Source organism: Mesoplodon densirostris, chromosome 7, assembly GCF_025265405.1.
Source record: "Mesoplodon densirostris isolate mMesDen1 chromosome 7, mMesDen1 primary haplotype, whole genome shotgun sequence".
Classification (NCBI taxonomy): Eukaryota; Metazoa; Chordata; class Mammalia; order Artiodactyla; family Ziphiidae; genus Mesoplodon; species Mesoplodon densirostris.
The window spans coordinates 103825428-103842295 of record NC_082667.1 but is presented as its reverse complement, the minus strand read 5'-3'; the positions used below and the strand labels follow the sequence as shown (position 1 = coordinate 103842295).

The 16868-nt window shown below is 40.2% G+C and overlaps 1 protein-coding gene across 1 annotated transcript in view; it reads right to left on the bottom strand.

The window, feature by feature from the left end:
• FDX1 (ferredoxin 1) overlaps window positions 1–15757 on the bottom strand; it is a 34697-nt gene extending 18940 nt beyond the window's left edge. Inside the window, exons 1-2 of the mRNA XM_060104024.1 lie at window positions 15397–15757; window positions 10369–10493 (exon numbers count right to left, since the gene is read on the bottom strand). Of these exons, the coding sequence (XP_059960007.1) occupies window positions 10369–10493; window positions 15397–15596 (325 nt within the window). The 5' untranslated portion in view covers window positions 15597–15757. The remainder of the gene's footprint in view (window positions 1–10368; window positions 10494–15396) is intronic.
• Window positions 15758–16868: the final 1111 nt, after the last annotated feature.

Below are 16868 nucleotides of genomic sequence, written 5' to 3'. Positions count from 1 at the left end.
AATAATAATAATAACTACACTACAAGGAATCAATAGCAGAATAACTGAGGCAGAAGAACAGATAAGTGACCTGGAAGACAGAATGGTGGAATTCACTGCTGCAGAACAGAATAAAGAAAAAAGAATGAAAAGAAATGAAGACAGCCTAAGAGACCTCTGGGACAACATTAAACGCAACAACATTTGCATTATAGGGGTCCAGAAGGAGAAGAGAGAGAGAAAGGACCCCAGAAAATATTTGAAGAGATTATAGTCAAAAACTTCCCTAACATGGGAAAGGAAATAGCCATCCAGGTCTAGAAAGCACAGAGAGTCCCATACAGGATAAATGCAAGGAGAAACATGCTGAGACACACAGTAATCAAATTGGCAAAAATTAAAGACAAAGAAAAATTATTGAAAGCAGCAAGGGAAAATGACAAATAACACATAAGGGAATTCCCATGAGGTTAACAGCTGCTTTCTCAGCAGAAACTCTACAAGCCAGAAGGGAATGGCATGATATACCTAAAGTGATGAAAGGGAAGAACCTACTACTGAAATTAATCTACCTGGTAAGGATCTCATTCAGATTTGATGGAGAAATCAAAAGCTTTACAGACAAGCAAAAGCTAAGAGAATTCAGCACCACGAAACCAGCTCTACAACATATGCTAAGGGAACTTCTCTAAGTGGGAAACACAAGAGAAGAAAAGGACCTACAAAAACAAACCCCAAACAATTACGAAAATGGTAATAAGAACATACATATCACTAACTACCTTAAACGTGAATTGATTAAATGCTCCAACCAAAAGACACAGGCTCATTGAATGGATACAAAAACAAAACCCATATATATGCTGTCTACAAGAGACCCACTTCAGACTTAGGGACACATACAGACTGAAAGTGAGGGGATGGAAAAAGATATTCCATGCAAATGGAAATCAAAAGAAAGCTGGAGTAGCAATACTCATATCACATAAAATAGACTTTAAAATAAAGAACGTTACAAGAGACAAGGAAGGACACTTCCTTGATCAAGGGATCAATCCAAGAAGAAGCTATAACAATTATAAATATATATGCACCCAACATAGGAGCACCTCAAAACATAAGGCAACTGCTAACAGCTATAAAAGAGGAAATTGACAGTAACGCAATAATAGTGGGGGACTTTAACACCTCACTTACACCAAAGGACAAATCATCCAAACAGAAAATTAATAAGGAAACACAAGCTTTAAATGATACAATAGACCAGAGAGATTTAATTGATATTTATAGTACGTTCCATCCAAAAACAGCAGATTACACTTTCTTCTCAAGTGCGCACGAAACATTCTCCAGGATAGATCACATCTTGGGTCACAAATCAAGCCTCAGTAAATTTAAGGAAATTGAAATCATAACAAGCACCTTTTAGGACCACAACGCTATGAGATTAGAAATGAATTAAAGGGAAAAAAATGTAAAAAACACAAACACATGGAAGCTAAAAAATACGTTACTACATAACCAAGAGATCACTGAAGAAATCAAAGAGGAAATGAAAAAAACACCTAGAGACAAATGACAATGAAAACATGACAATCCAAAACTTATGGGATGCAGCAAAAGCAGTTCTAAGAGGGAAGTTTATAGCAATAGAAGCCTACCTCAAGAAACAAGAAAAATCTCAAATAAACAATCTAACCTTACACCTAAAGGAACTAGAGAAAGAAGAACAAACAAAACCCAAAGTTAGCAGAAGAAATCATAAAGATCAGAGCAGAAATAAATGAAATAGAAACAAAGAAAACAATAGCAAAGATCAATAAAACTAAAAGCTGATTCTTTGAGAAGATAAACAAAATTTGATAAACCATTAGCCAGACTCATCAAAAAAAGAGGGAGAGGATTCAAATCAATAAAATTAGAAATGAAAAAGGAGAAGTTACAACAGACACCGCAGAAATACAAAGCATCCTAAGAGACTACTACAAGCAACTCTATGCCAATAAAACGGACAAATTCTTAGAAAGGTATATCCTTCCATGACTGAACCAGGAAGAAATAGAAAATATGAACAGACCAATCACAAGGAATGAAATAGAAACTGTGATTAAAAATCTTCCAACAAACAAAAGCCCAGGGCCAGATGGCTTCACAGGTGAATTCTATCAAACATTTAGAGAAGAGCTAACACCCATCCTTCTCAAACTCTTCCAAAAAACTGCAGAGGAAGGAACACTCCCAAACTCATCCTATGAGGCCACCATCCCCCTGATCCCAAAACCAGGCAAAGATACTACAAAAAAAGAAAATTACAGACCAATATCACTGATGAATATAGATGCAAAAATCCTCAAAATAGTAGCAAACCGAATCCAACAACATATTAAAAGGATCATACACCATGATCAAGTGGGATTTATCCCAGGAATGAAAGGATTCTTCAGTATACGCAAATCAATCAATGTGATACACACTAACAAACTGAAGAAGAAAAACTGTATGATCATCTCAATAGATGCAGAAAAAGCTGTAGAGAAAATTCAACACCCATTTATGATAAAAACTCTCCAGAATGTGGGCACAGAGGGAACCTACCTCAAAATAATAAAGGCCATATATGACAAACCCACAGCAAACAGCATTCTCAGTGGTGAAAAACTGAAAGCATCTCCTCTAAGATCAGGAACAAGACAAGGATATCCACTCTCACCACTATTATTCAACACAGTTTTGGAAGTCCTAGCCATGGCAATCAGAGAAGAAAAAGAAATAAAAGGAATACAAATTGGAAAAGAAGAAGTAAAACTGTCACTGTTTGCAGATGACATGATACTATACATAGAGAATCCTAAAGATGCCACCAGAAAACTACTAGAGCTAATCAATGAATTTGGTAAAGTTGAAGGATACAAAATTAATGCACAGAAATCTCTTGCATTTCTATACACTAATGATGAAAAATCTGAAAGAGAAATTAAGGAGACACTCCCATTTACCACTGCAACAAAAAGAATAAAATACCTAGGAATAAACCTACCTAGGGAGACAAAAGACCTGTATGCAGAAAACTATGAGACTGATGAAAGAAATTAAAGATGATACAAACAGATGGAGAGATATACCATGTTCTTGGCTTGGAAGAATCAATACTGTGAAAATGACTCTACTACCCAAAGCAATCTACAGATTCAATGCAATCCCTATCAAATTACCAATGGCATTTTTTACAGAAGTAGAACAAAAACCCTTAAAATCTGTATGGAGAGACAAAAGACCCAAGCAGCCAAAGCAGTCTTGAGGGAAAAAAACGGAGCTGGAGGAATCAGACTCCCTGATTTCAGACTATACTACAAAGCTTCAGTAATCAAGACAATATGGTACTGGCACAAAAACAGAAATATAGATCAAAGGAACAGGATAGAAAGCCCAGAGATAAGCCCACGCACCTATGGTCAACTAATGTATGACAAAGGAGGCAAGGATATACAATGGAGAAAAGACAGTCTCTTCAATAAGTGGTGCTGGGGGCTTCCCTGGTGGCGCAGTGGTTGAGAGTCCGCCTGCCGATGCAGGGGACACGGGTTCGTGCCCCGGTCCGGGAAGATCCCACATGCCGTGGAGTGGCTGGGCCCGTGAGCCATGGCCGCTGAGCCTGGGTGACCGGAGCCTGTGCTCCACAATGGGAGAGGCCACAACAGTGAGAGGCCCACGTATCGCAAAAAAAAAAAAAAAAAGTGGTGCTGGGAAAACTGTCCAGTTACATGTAAAAGAATGAAATTAGAACACTCCCTAACACCATACACAAAAATAAACTCAAAATGGATTAGAGACCTAAATGTAACACTGGACACTATAAAACTCTTAGAGGAAAACATAGGAAGAACTCTCTTTGACATAAATCACAGCAAGATCTTTTTTGATCCACCTCCTAGAGTAATGGAAATTAAAACAAAAATAAACAAATGGGACCTAATGAAACTTAAAAGTTTTGCAAAGCAAAGGAAACTACAAACAAGATGAAAAGATAACCCTCAGAATGAGAGAAAATATTTGCAAACGTTTCAATGGACAAAGGATTAATCTCCAAAATATATAAACAGCTCAGGCAGCTCAACATTAAAAAAACAACCCACCCAATCAAAAAATGGGCAGAAGACCTAAACAGACATTTCTCCAAAGAAGACATACAGATGGCCAAGAAGCACATGAATAGCTGCTCAACATCACTAATTATTAGAGAAATGCAAATCAAAACTACAATGAGGTATCACCTCACACCAGTTAGAATGGGCATCATCAGAAAATCTACAAACAACAAATGCTGGAGAGGGTGTGGAGAAAGGTAACCCTCTTGCACTGTTGGTGGGAATGTAAATTGATACAGCCACTATGGAGAACAGTATGGAGGTCCCTTAAAAAACTAAAAATAGAATTACCATATGACCCAGCAATCCCACTACTGGGCATATACACAGAGAAAACCATAATTCAAGAAGACACATGCACCCCAATGTTCACTGCAGCACTATTTACAATAGCCAGGTCATGGAAGCAACCTAAATGCCTATCGAGAGACGAATGGATAAAAAAGATGTGTTACATATATACAATGGAATATTACTCAGCCATAAAAAGGAAGGAAACTGGGTCATTTGTAGAGACGTGGATGAATCTAGAGACTGTCATACAGAGTGAAGTCAAAAAGAGAAAAATATCGCATATTAACGCATGTATGTATAACCCAGAAAAATGGTACAGATGAACCAGTTTGCAGGGCAGAAATTGAGACACAGATGTAGAGAACAAACGTATGAACACCAAAAGGGGAAAGTGGCGGGGGTTGGGTGTGGTGGTGTGATGAATTGGGAGATTGGGATTGACATATATACACTATTATGTATAAAATGGATAACTAATAAGAATCTGCTGTATAAAAAGATAAATAAAATAAAATTCAAAAATTCAAGAAAAAAACTCTCTCCCCCCGAAAGAAAAATAAAAACTATAGGAAGTTCTGATTTTTTAACGTACTTCTTAAATTTGTTATAATGAACAATGAGCCTGTAGTAATAACTACGTTAACAAAAATAGCTAACATCTATTTAGCCTTGCTTAGATAAACTCATTGGATCTTTACAGCAACCTTACGAGGTAGATACTAACATTATTCCCATTTTACCCTTAAAGAGACAAGGTATGAAGGGGTTAGAGACCTAACCCAAGATCACAAAGCTGGCAAAGTGACAGAGCTGGGGAACATATCCAGGCAGGAAGACTCCATTCTCAATCATTCTAACCAATGGCTTCCAAAATGAATGTTTTAATTTTGAGTTCTATTTTACATCACAACCTAGTATACATATACTTTGTAAAATAACTAAACAAGCATTTCATGGAATAATACAAAAGACAGTGTGTTTTTACATGTTCTTTTTAATTACTTTAAATTCTAGTTGAAAGCTATTAAGTTGATTATATGACCCACAAATGGTTGCAACCTGCAGTTTGAAAAACAGTGTACTACAATATATACCTTTTAAAAATTAAAGAAAAATACTTTTTAAAAATTTTAGGGCTTCCCTGGTGGTGCAGTCGTTGAGAATCTGCCTGCTAATGCAGGGAACACGGGTTCGAGCCCTGGTCTGAGAGGATCCCACATGCTGCGGAGCAACTAGGCCCATGAGCCACAAATACTGAGCCTGCACGTCTGGAGCCTGTGCTCTGCAGCAAGAGAGGCTACAATAGTGAGACACCCGCGCACCGTGATGAAGAGTGGCCCCCGCTTGCCACAACTAGAGAAAGCCCTCGCACAGAAACGAAGACCCAACACAGCAAAAATAAATTAAGTAATTAATAAACTCCTACCCCCAACATCTAAAAAAAAAAAAAATTTTAAAGATACTTTCAAGTATTAAGGTCAAAATACTTACACTTTTGTTTCAAAGCAATGGAAAGCAACTTATGAAAATTATCTACTATAAATAATGTAAAATACTTTATGTAGCTACTGAATGTAGCTTCATGTAAAATAGAAGTTAAAAGCCTTTCAAATAAATGTTTAATTTTCTTTTTTTTTTTTTTTTTGCACATTTAAAGAGCCTTTCCTAACGGCTGAAAATAAGCAATACCTCATCTGAAAAACAGCAAACAGTTTGAGCAAACAATTTATAAAACAAAGTTTACTAAGTAATTCCATCCCCAGGAATTCAATGCAAGAAAATTATAGAACATAAACACAGAAAGGTATTTCTGGGGACGTTCACCTTAAGGTTATTTACAATAGTTGAAAACTGGAAGCCACCTAAATGTCCAAAGAAAGAGATGGATTAAATACACCATGGCACTTAAAGTCTCCCCTCTGCCTCCCTCCTATCAACAGGTAATCACTGATATTTGTTTTTAAGACTCCTTTCAGAGACTTTTTTTCTTTTTTAAACACAGCCATATAGTATCCCCTTGTAGGACTATATATATCAGTCCTCTATTGATGGGCATTTGCTTCTTTCAAATCTTTCGCTGTTACAAACATCTTTGCAGTAAACAGCCTAGCATACATGTCCTTTCCTAAAGCTGAGATGGAATCTGTGGAGAAATTTATAGAAAGAGATTTACTGGTTCACAGTCTCCACATTAGCCTTCCCAGAGCACAAGAGATCAGCTTTCTCAAGGGCAGGAACAAAGTTCACTATTTCTTTTACATACCCTTATACAGAGTGGTAACAGGGTCCACACACACAGATGTGCAAAGGCCCAAGAATATCTCCACATACTTTCCTTAAGCTCTCTGAACTTTTATAACAGCTGATTTAACATCTTTGTCTAGTAAGTCTAATACCTGGGTCTCCTTGGGGACAGTCTCTATTGACTGTTTTGGTTTTTTGTTTTTTTTGTCTGAGTATGGACCATACTTTCCTGTTTCTTTGGGTGTCTTGAATTTTTTTATTGCCAAGTGGACATTCTAAGTAATATAATATGGTAACTCTGGAAGTCAGATCACCACTGTCTCCCCTGGGTTTGTTGTTGTGGCTGGCTTTTTGGTTTTTGTTGTTGCTATTTGTTTCTCTAGTGACTTTCCCAGACTAACTCTGAAGTCTGTATTCCCTGTAGCATGTGACCACCAATGTCTCCACTCAGTGAGCTTAGTGGTCAGCTACATGACTGGATGGAGGTTTCCTTCAGTTTTCTGAACCAATATGGCTTCTACCCTTTGCTGAGGAGCTCTGTGCGTGATTAGGCACACCTTTAGTGTTCAAGCAGTCTACATGTCTGTCTTGGCCTTCACCTGCATGGGACCTCAAAGTCAGCCAGAGATGAGAGACTGGGGCCCTGTCGGGTCTTTCCTGGGCACAAACACAGTCCTGCATTTGTGCGTGGCCTTCTAGATCCCTGAAGCATTTCAAAGCCCACTACAGACATCTCGCTCCCCAGATCTTCCTTTTAGATTTTTGGCCAGGCTCTTTGCTCCAAGTGGCATCACAGCCTCAGGCAGCACAGTGTTCAACAACTGCAGGTAATTATTTTAGACGGAAGTCCTAGGGACAGAGACTCCCCACAGAGCAATCTCTGAGGCAGGTCAAATAACAACTCCCTGGAACGGAGCTTTTCTGAGAAGCTGCAAGACAAGTGACAACGTTCTGGAGATGGGATCTTCTGAGGAACTCAAACCAGTTTGCCCCTCCAGTGGCCACAAGGCTGCTGGTTTTTAAAGCTACTGTTGAACTGGGGAAAGGAGAAGGCGAATAGGGCAAGTTAAAATGCCACAAATCCTACTGTTCTTACCAACATAGCCACTATGCTAAGCACTTCACTTCCAATACCCTATTTAATCTTTAACAGCCCTATGAGGTTAGAACTATTACAATCCTATTTTACAGAAGAGGAAACTGAGGCATACCGACATAAAGTAGCTTGCTCCAGGTCTCATGGCTAGTAAGTGACAATGTTGGTTTATGAACCACAATTTGTCTGATTCCAGAGTCTATTCTCAATTACTGTGCAATGTACTACTTTTCATTTGTGAGAGAATAATTCAGAGAAACTCAGCTTAGTCAAAAGTGTTGCTGAACATGAACTCATGAGAGAGATCAATTATATATAAATTTTATAGAATATATATATAAGTTATCAATGGGTTTTTTTCCATAAATTAGTTGCTCTTAACCATGGTATGGATCTGAACCATGTGGAGCTTTTTAAAAGGATACCTGTACAACTTCCCTTTCTCCCTTACCATCAAGGATGTGACATTTTTTAAAGTTCTGCAGAATTCTGAAACTCAGTCCTAGCCAAGAACAACTGAATTAGAGTAAAAAATTCCTTAAAACTAGAATTATATCAACTATTTCATCACCTAATTTCTGTAACAAGTGTTCACAAAGGAAAGATGCTTCTTAGAGAAAAAGGCATAAAGGAAAAAGCAGAGGTTTAGGAGTTAGAGAGACTTAGGTTTGAACCTTAGCCTTCTCACTTGCTACCTGTATGACCCAGGGAACATTAATTTCTCTGAACTTTAGTTTCTTCATCTATAAAGTGGAAGTTAAAAAAAAAATCTACCTCTTAGAGTTGTTACAATAATAGATAACATATGCTGGGATGTAGTATGCACTCAAATGGTAGTTGTTACAGTTATCCCTGAAACTGACATTAGATTCAGAAATTCAGCAAATATTATTGACTGCCAACTCTGGTTACCTGAGTGATAACAGTCTTCCAAAAGCACAAACTCTAATAAAGGAAAGGGATATTCCCTCTAAAAAGGAAAACTGAGATGAACATTAACATAGAGAAGTATATTTAATATATCATGGGAAAATGGAGGAGGAGAAATAATTCTGATCTGAAAAGTGTTCTTAAAAGTGCAATGTGAACAGTGCCTTGAAAGAAGAATAATCAGATATGCTCCTTGGACCTGACTGCAGACCAATGGTTCTCAAACTTTAACATGCAACTAAATCACATGGAGGGCTTGTTAAAACACACATTTCTGGGCCACACCCCAGACTTTCTGAATCAGTAGATCTGGAGTGAGGCCTGAGAATGTGCATTTCCCAAGTGACACTGATGGAACCCTCTTAAAGAACCACCGTTCTAGATAGCGAGGATGCTCGAGCAAAACTGACAAGTGATATACAGGGTATCCCTGAGCTCTAAGATGGCAGCTTCCAGGACATGGGCTTTGTGTGAGTGGTTAAGGAATATGGTCAAAAGCCTAGAAATGAAAACTTTCTAACCAAAACACTTCCTTCTCTAGTAAGAGGTAGATTAATTACCCTTTCTAGGAAGGTGAGTTGACGTTCAAGACTACGTATGGTGATGAATGCTAACTAGACTTACTGTTCAGGTGATCACTTCACATTGTATACAAATATCAAACCATTATGTTGTATACCTGGAACTAACATGTCAATTATATCTCAAAAAAAAATAAAATAAAATATGAAAGTAGTAAGTAAAATAAAACTCACTTAAAATAAAAAGAATGCATAAGTTCAATGTAATTAAGAAAACACCAGTCTGGGAATTCCCTGGCAGTCCAGTGGTTAGGACTCGATGCTTTCACTGCCAAGGGCCCAGGTTCAATCCCTGTCGGGAACTAAGATCCCATAAGCCACATGGCACAGACATACATAAATAAATAAATTAAATAATTTTTTAAAATTTAAATTAAAAGAAAAAGAAAACACCCATCAAACCCAAATTGAGGAACATTTTACAAAATACTTACCAGTACTTTTCAAAAGTATCAAGGTCATGAAAAATAAGACTGAGGAAATGTCAGACTGAAGGAGACTAAGGAGATATGATAACTAAATGCAATGTGGGATCCTGGATTGAATCCCAAAACAGAGACATCAGTGGAAAAGCTAGCAAAATTCTATAAATCTGTAGTTTTTTAGTTATTGAACCAATGTTAATTTCTGTGTTTTGATTATGGTATTATGGTTATATAAATTGTTAACAGTAGGGGAAGCTGAGTGAAGATTATACAGAAACTCTGTACTATTTTTGCAACTTTTCTATAAGTCTAAGATTATTTCAAAATAAAAAGCTTAAAAAAAGACTAACTTAAAATGATTTAACTACCCACGGGATATGACATTTATTATCCCAACCTGGTATCTTTCAATTCCACTTCCTACTCCCAGCTTTGCATTGCACACATAATCAATAAGGTAATGAAGCAACAGACTTTGGGGCATATAGCTAATTAAATGTTCAAAGAAGAGAAACACGGTGTCACTTATTCTTTATAGGTGAGAATATAATACTAATACATCCTGAATTTTAATATTTCACTTAGCATACTCTAGTTAAAATTCTTCGAAAAAACAAAGCTGAAACCTATTCAACAGTTTCATTTATAAATTTTAAAGAATGTTCCATACTCACCAAAACCATCAATATCAAGATTATTTTCAACCACAACATCTAGTAGAGTGTCACCAACTTTTCCTTTGCTTGTTAATGTTTCACCGTCACGGTTTATAAAGTGGACTGTTATTTTATCTTCTGAGCTGGAAAAGGAAGCAGTCCTTTATTATTTTTAGTAATTTCAAAAGATACTTTAAAAAAATTGTTCTAAGAACCTGTAACGCCAAAAAAATAGGTTGTGTGTGTGTCTGTGTGCGTGCAAATATCCTCCTTTACAGTATTTTCTTTTCTTTCCCAAGTTTATTTGGGAAGGAGACACCACAAATCACAGGCATTATCTATCTACCCACCTACCAGGAGGGAAGCTCTGCCACCTTAAATAGCAAGTACGTCACTATCAAAGCCACCTGTAGTATGTGTCTCCCCAGTGGTCACTGTCCGGTCACAGTTACACGAAATGCTTAGCAATCATTATCACTCGTGAAGTTTGCTTTGCTCTCAGATAGCTCTCTGAAAAACAATGTCTCTATGAATGTGTCCCTAAAAGACTAGCTGACGGTTGTGGAGAGCTTTAAAAACAAATCATTCTGCTATTGATAAGGCAATTGTTATGCAAGTGTCTGATAAGTACAGTCACTGAGAGCCAGCAGTTTGATAGTTTTCTGAGTATTTGAACATCTCATTTTGGTCCATATAGTGTACTCGAAACACAAAGGGACTAGAAAAAAGGTTTTCTTTGCTTGAATATGTGGGAAAATAAATATAATACCTCCTTACATGTTTCATTACTATAGGATCTATCAGCTAGTTATCAGTTAGCTAACTAACTTAAATTTCTTACCCTTCTCACAAACATCAGTCCAAACTTTGGGAAAAGAAATCATATTATTATTGGGCTTCCCTGGTGGCGCAGTGGTTGCGAGTCCGCCTGCCGATGCAGGGGACACAGGTTCGTGCCCCGGTCCGGGAAGATCCCACATGCCGTGGAGCAGCTGGGCCCGTGAGCCATGGCCACTGAGCCTGCGCGTCCGGAGCCTGTGCTCCGCAACGGGAGAGGCCACAACAGTGAGAGGCCCGCGTAGAGCAAAAAAACAAAAAAAAAGAAATCATATTATCAACTAGATACTTATCCTCCGCTACTGGTCATTTAAATTTTTACCTCACAATTTGAAAAGATGTACTTCAGATTAAACGAATTAGTTTTAATTTTCACCACTGCCAATAGATGGTAATAGTCCATCAAAGAAAACGTTTAGTGTAAATAAAACCTAGAATTACATAATTTCAGAGCTATAAATATCTTGCAAATTACCAAGTCCATCATCTCATTTCCCAAACAAGGCAGCTGAGGCCTTATCAGATAATTCGTCCTTAATAACTCAATGCTGAAAAATGAGGATCGTAGTAATTAAAAATTTTGATCAGAAGTGTGTGTGTGTGTGTGTGTGTGTGTGTGTGTGTGTGTGTGTGAGTGAGAGAGAGAGAAAGAGAGAGAGAATGTCCCTTAAATGGGCATGTGCTCTCCGACTTCTTTTCGTAGCAAAAAATTCTTTAAAGCAAGTATTCCCAAACATTCGTGATTTTCAACTAGGCAACTGCTATTTTTTCGAAGAAAAATGACTAGGAATGAAGATACTCTGGAGGCAGGGAGACCACACTGGAGGTTATTGAAAGGGCATAAACAAAGCAAGGACGTAGGAGACACTGATTTGAGAAATATTCAGGAGGCAGAATTAAAAGGTTTTGGAGAGGGAAGAAATAATGTTGAAATTTCTAGCTCGGACAATGAGGGAGTACAGTTTAACTTAAGGTTAACTTAGGAGGAGAAGGAGCTTTGGGGAAGATTGGAAATGAGTTCAACTTTAGACCTGTTTGATGTAATAATAAACAGATGCAAATGTCCAGAAGCCTGATGGAAATATGGGTCTGAGCCCTGCAGAAGCCTAGAGACTTGACATCAAAAAATGCCTGGTAGCCTAAGGTACAAGAAGTGCAGCAGAAAGAATTCCATCATTTATACACACTACTGAAGGCCGCAGGTTTGGGCACTGCTGCTCTTATGCAGCACACTAGAGATGAGCTACAGCCAAGGAATTGCAACTCTGACATCAGACTCCTCTTCTGTAAAATCAGGGTAACATTTATCTCATAGTTTTGACAACATATGCAAAATTCCTAACATACTGTAGAGCTCAACAAACACTGGTTGATAACTTTTATTTAAAGCCCCGTTCCTTTTGTTGTTAAGGAGCCTGAACTGCTGCTACATATTGAAAAAGGTGTACAGCCCCAGAAAAAAACTGCAGAGTAAGAGTAATAACAGGTTTATCAAAGAACAGGAGAGGAAGCAGAAAAGAGAGAGAAAAAGTAATTTTGCAGCTGAGAAAGTGTGGAATATAAGATGTAAGAGTCAGAAGACATAGATTCTAGCCCTGGTTCTGACATACGTATACTCATTAGGTGACCATGGGTAAAATGGCAATAACAGTGACTTCACCAAGCTGCTGAGAGAATTAAAGGAGAGAAAGTCTGTGGAAATATTTTGTTCCTTAAAGCATTATACACAGGCACTTCATACAGGTAACTTTATCCATTCACTATTAACAAGTGGAATTTGTGGGTTTTGTACAGTTTTCTTCCCCAATTCTAAGAACTAGCAAAAAGCTTCCAGCTGTTCCCAAAAAGGATAAGATTTCATGCACTGGGAAATAATTAGGATCCTTCTAAATCCTCTATCATCATCAATGAGTTAGCCAGCACCACAAACAACTATTTTCTTCACTTGTTTACCCTTTATGCACCGCCATTTATTCTGCTCAACCACAGCAGATATTTTGACAAAGCTCTCCAGGCGCTGCCGTGGTAAAGCTCTTAACAGACTTCTAATAGGGAGAGGAGTTATAGCTGTTGATGCCCACCCTTTCACTATGTGGGGTAGCCTGGGGTAGTTGGTCCAAGAAAAGGGCCCTGTCTAGGGATCCCCACTTCCATAGCCACCTTAACTCTTCCAAATGACCCTATGGGCTAAAGAATTGTCAACTCTAATGGTGCTCAAAAAACAAACAAAAACTATGTGAGTTCTAGTCCTAGTTTTGCATGCTACTTAATATAAATTTTTATTCTCGTTTATCTACCTCACTTATCTCAGAGGATTTTCTTAAGAGTCAAGGGAAATAATACACGTGAAAGCCCTTTGCAACCTAAATCACTACAAAATATAAAGTACTATATCAGGGTATTTTGCAGTAAAAAGAGTTTTTCAACTCTCAATTATTGAAAGCTTATCTAAATGTTAAACTTCAAAGTCAGAACTACAGCTTCTAGACTGTTCTGTCCAAACTTTGTGCAATAACAGAGATGTTCTATAGCTGTGATGTCCCAGATAGTAGCTACTAGCCACATGTGTTTATCCAGTACTTGAAATGTGGCCAGTGGAACTGGGAAAATGATTCTTTAATTTTATTTAACTTTAATTATCTTAAACTTAAATGACTATATGTGGTTAGTAGTGACCATATTGGATAGCATAAGTCTTAGATAATAAGAGTCAGAAAACCTTATTGTAACCTAGTTGTAGCTCCAAAGTCTTTGATAGGAAGCACAGGCCACCAATGGAAACCGTGCCAATGAGGGGGAAAGCAGGTTTATAAGGGAACAGACAGATGTGCTTCCCTTTAAGACAACTTGATGTACCAATTCAAACAGTAAGTTTGGGGGATATAATTCCCATTTACAAAAGCAATCGTTCCTTTAAATACTAGTTACACAAATATGTTCAACATATGTCTCAATTTATACACAAATTTTCAAGAAAGCATACAATGCAGAAAACAAGGCATCCAGGCAGATGAAGGTCAAAGACAGGAAAAGTGTAACGGAAACAGGGACAAATACCCCCTGCGTGCCTTCCCCATTATCTCCCTGGCAGTTCATGCAACAACAATATATTGAGCACCCACTATATTATGGGATTACAGGGGAAAAGATGAGTAACTCCTCCACCCTATTCTCAGGAACCTCATGAAGAAGAAACTAGAGAGGAATACAAATCCAACCCCTTCTCCCTGCAGCTCCTTCTTGCTGCTACACAACAGCAGGGAGTCAAAGAGCTGTTCCGAGACCTGCATTAAATAAGGCGCCAACACAGTGCTAGACTCTGAAATTATGAGGAAATTTTCTCTCTATTATATCTAAGGGGATTCTGTCTTTGAGAAACGAATCTGCCCAAGAATATAAGACTGCAACATATTTTGGGCAAATTTTCTCTCACCTCTTTCGGTACTTAATACAAAACACAACGCTGTGTGCCTAGGAGGCAGCTGATGCTAACAGGTGGGATCTACTGAGTCCTCGCTACGGGCCAGACACAAGACTCCCTACATTACCTGTATGCTCTCATTTGTCCTTCAAATAATCCTGTGAGGCCGACACGATTGTTATCCTCCACTGACGTTAGACAAACTGGACAATAAGTGTCAAAGCCCAGTTTAAAACCCTGCCTTGCCAGTCCAACGCAGGGGCGTTTACCCCGACAGCAACCAGAAGAGAGCAAACAGGAAGCTCGGGGACAGAGCGGGTGGATCCTAAATGGACACGGACTTGGAGACAGATCGTCCTGACCTAGCAGGAGGAAGGCACGATAAGAAACTGCAGGCCAGGACACGAACGGGGCGCATCTTACGAAGGTCACCGCGGTTTCGAGCATAACAAAGTTAGATCCTCGCCAAACCGCACGGAAAACCAGCGGCAGCAAAGTGCCTGGTTTTCCTGAGGGCACTGGGACAAGGAGATCGGGGGTCCCGGGCCCCCATTCCCCGCCAGGCGTCAGTGGATCTGAAAGGCAACTTGGCAGCGGTAAGGAAAGGAGGCCGCGACCACACCGAGCGACCAACCGGGGACACGGAGAAGGCGGAGCAAGAGGCGGGCGGGGCCGGTCGTATGGCCCGCACGCCGTCGCCGGGAGAAGCCGACGGAACCGGAAAGCGGGCGGAAGAAGTGCGGCCGTTCTGCCAGTGACCGAACGCCCACGCGCCCCCCGCCCCTCACCTGCTCCGCGCGCGCGCCGACACGCTCAGCGTCCGCGTCGCCGCAGCTGCGCCGCCGCCCAGGCCCGGCCTGGCGCTCCCGCCCTGCCCCCGGCTCCCCCGGAGGCCGCCGGCTCCCGCGCGGGGTCCGGCGAGGAGCAGCCACCGGCCGGCAGTGTCGCCGAGGGCGGCGGAGGCAACACGCAGGAGACGAGCGGCCATAGCCGGTCGGATAACTACGGGAGGCGACGCAGGCCGCACGGCAGCGGCCACGAGAGGGAGGCTCCAACACTGGGGGCGGGCTGACGCTGCGCCTGCCTGACGCCCGAGGTCCCGGCGAGGGCCTACTCAGTGCACCACCAAGGCACGGCGTGCCTTCCGGATGACTTATAAATCACGAGGGCCGCGAGAACGGCCCCGCCTCCCGGGCGTGGTTATAGAGGCGGGGCTACGCGCCCTGTTGTTCTATCTACTGACCAGGTTTTGTATTGATCTTGCTGCTTTGTTAGCGTCTGGAGTTGCCAAGCAGGAGAAATAAAATTTAAGATAGCTGAACGTCTGACGGAAAGATACAGTAAAACAATCCCCAGTTAACTAAACCACTTTCTTTTGTCCTGCGTTTCCCTCCTCCTCCTGACCATTAAGAAAAAAAAAATGGGAGGTTGTCATCTTGGAGTTCAAAAACTATGATAAAAGGGAATTATAGCCATTGTCAACAAGGACGGTGGGAAATTTCAGAAAGCCAATAGGCAGACACCCAGGAGGATAACTATGACTATAAAGTTATAAATGATCAGGGTAATAAATAAACGAGGATACCGAAGAAGGCAGATAATGATCCTAGGCTTTGAATGGCAGATAGATGCTCGTTGAGCACCTGAAATCCATGAGCCTGAACAGGAAACTGGTGAACTGAGATTTTTTTAAAGAATTTTTAAAAACCAGGAAGATGAATTTTAAACTACACTTTATCACGGTTAATAGGTTGTGGTGGGAAAAGCATGAGCTTTGAGGTCAGAAATAACGATGTTCACATCCAAGGTCTACCACTTTTGAGCTCTGAGACCTTGGATAAATTATTCTTTTAGAGGGTCAGAATCTCCAGAACAGTTTTACGTGGATAAGATGTTCCATCCTTCAGGGCCATCCTGAGGGTTAGAAAAACTGACAGGCAGGATGGGATAGTGCGTCACAAAGAGCCATAACTTTTCCTGGGCCTTCCTGCCTAAGGCTACCCTTCAAAGGCTAAAGTCTGGTGGATATTGCAAATATGCTAAACACAATAAACGAATATTCAAAACAAGAAAGTACAGGCCAGGGGCTTCCCTGGTGGCGCAGTGGTTGCGAGTCCGCCTGCCGATGCAGGGGACGTGGGTTCGTGCCCCGGTCTGGGAAGATCCCACATGCCGCGGAGCGGCTGGGCCCATGAGCCATGGCCGCTGAGCCTGCGCATCCGGAGCCTGTGCTCCGCAACGGGAGAGGCCACAGCAGTGA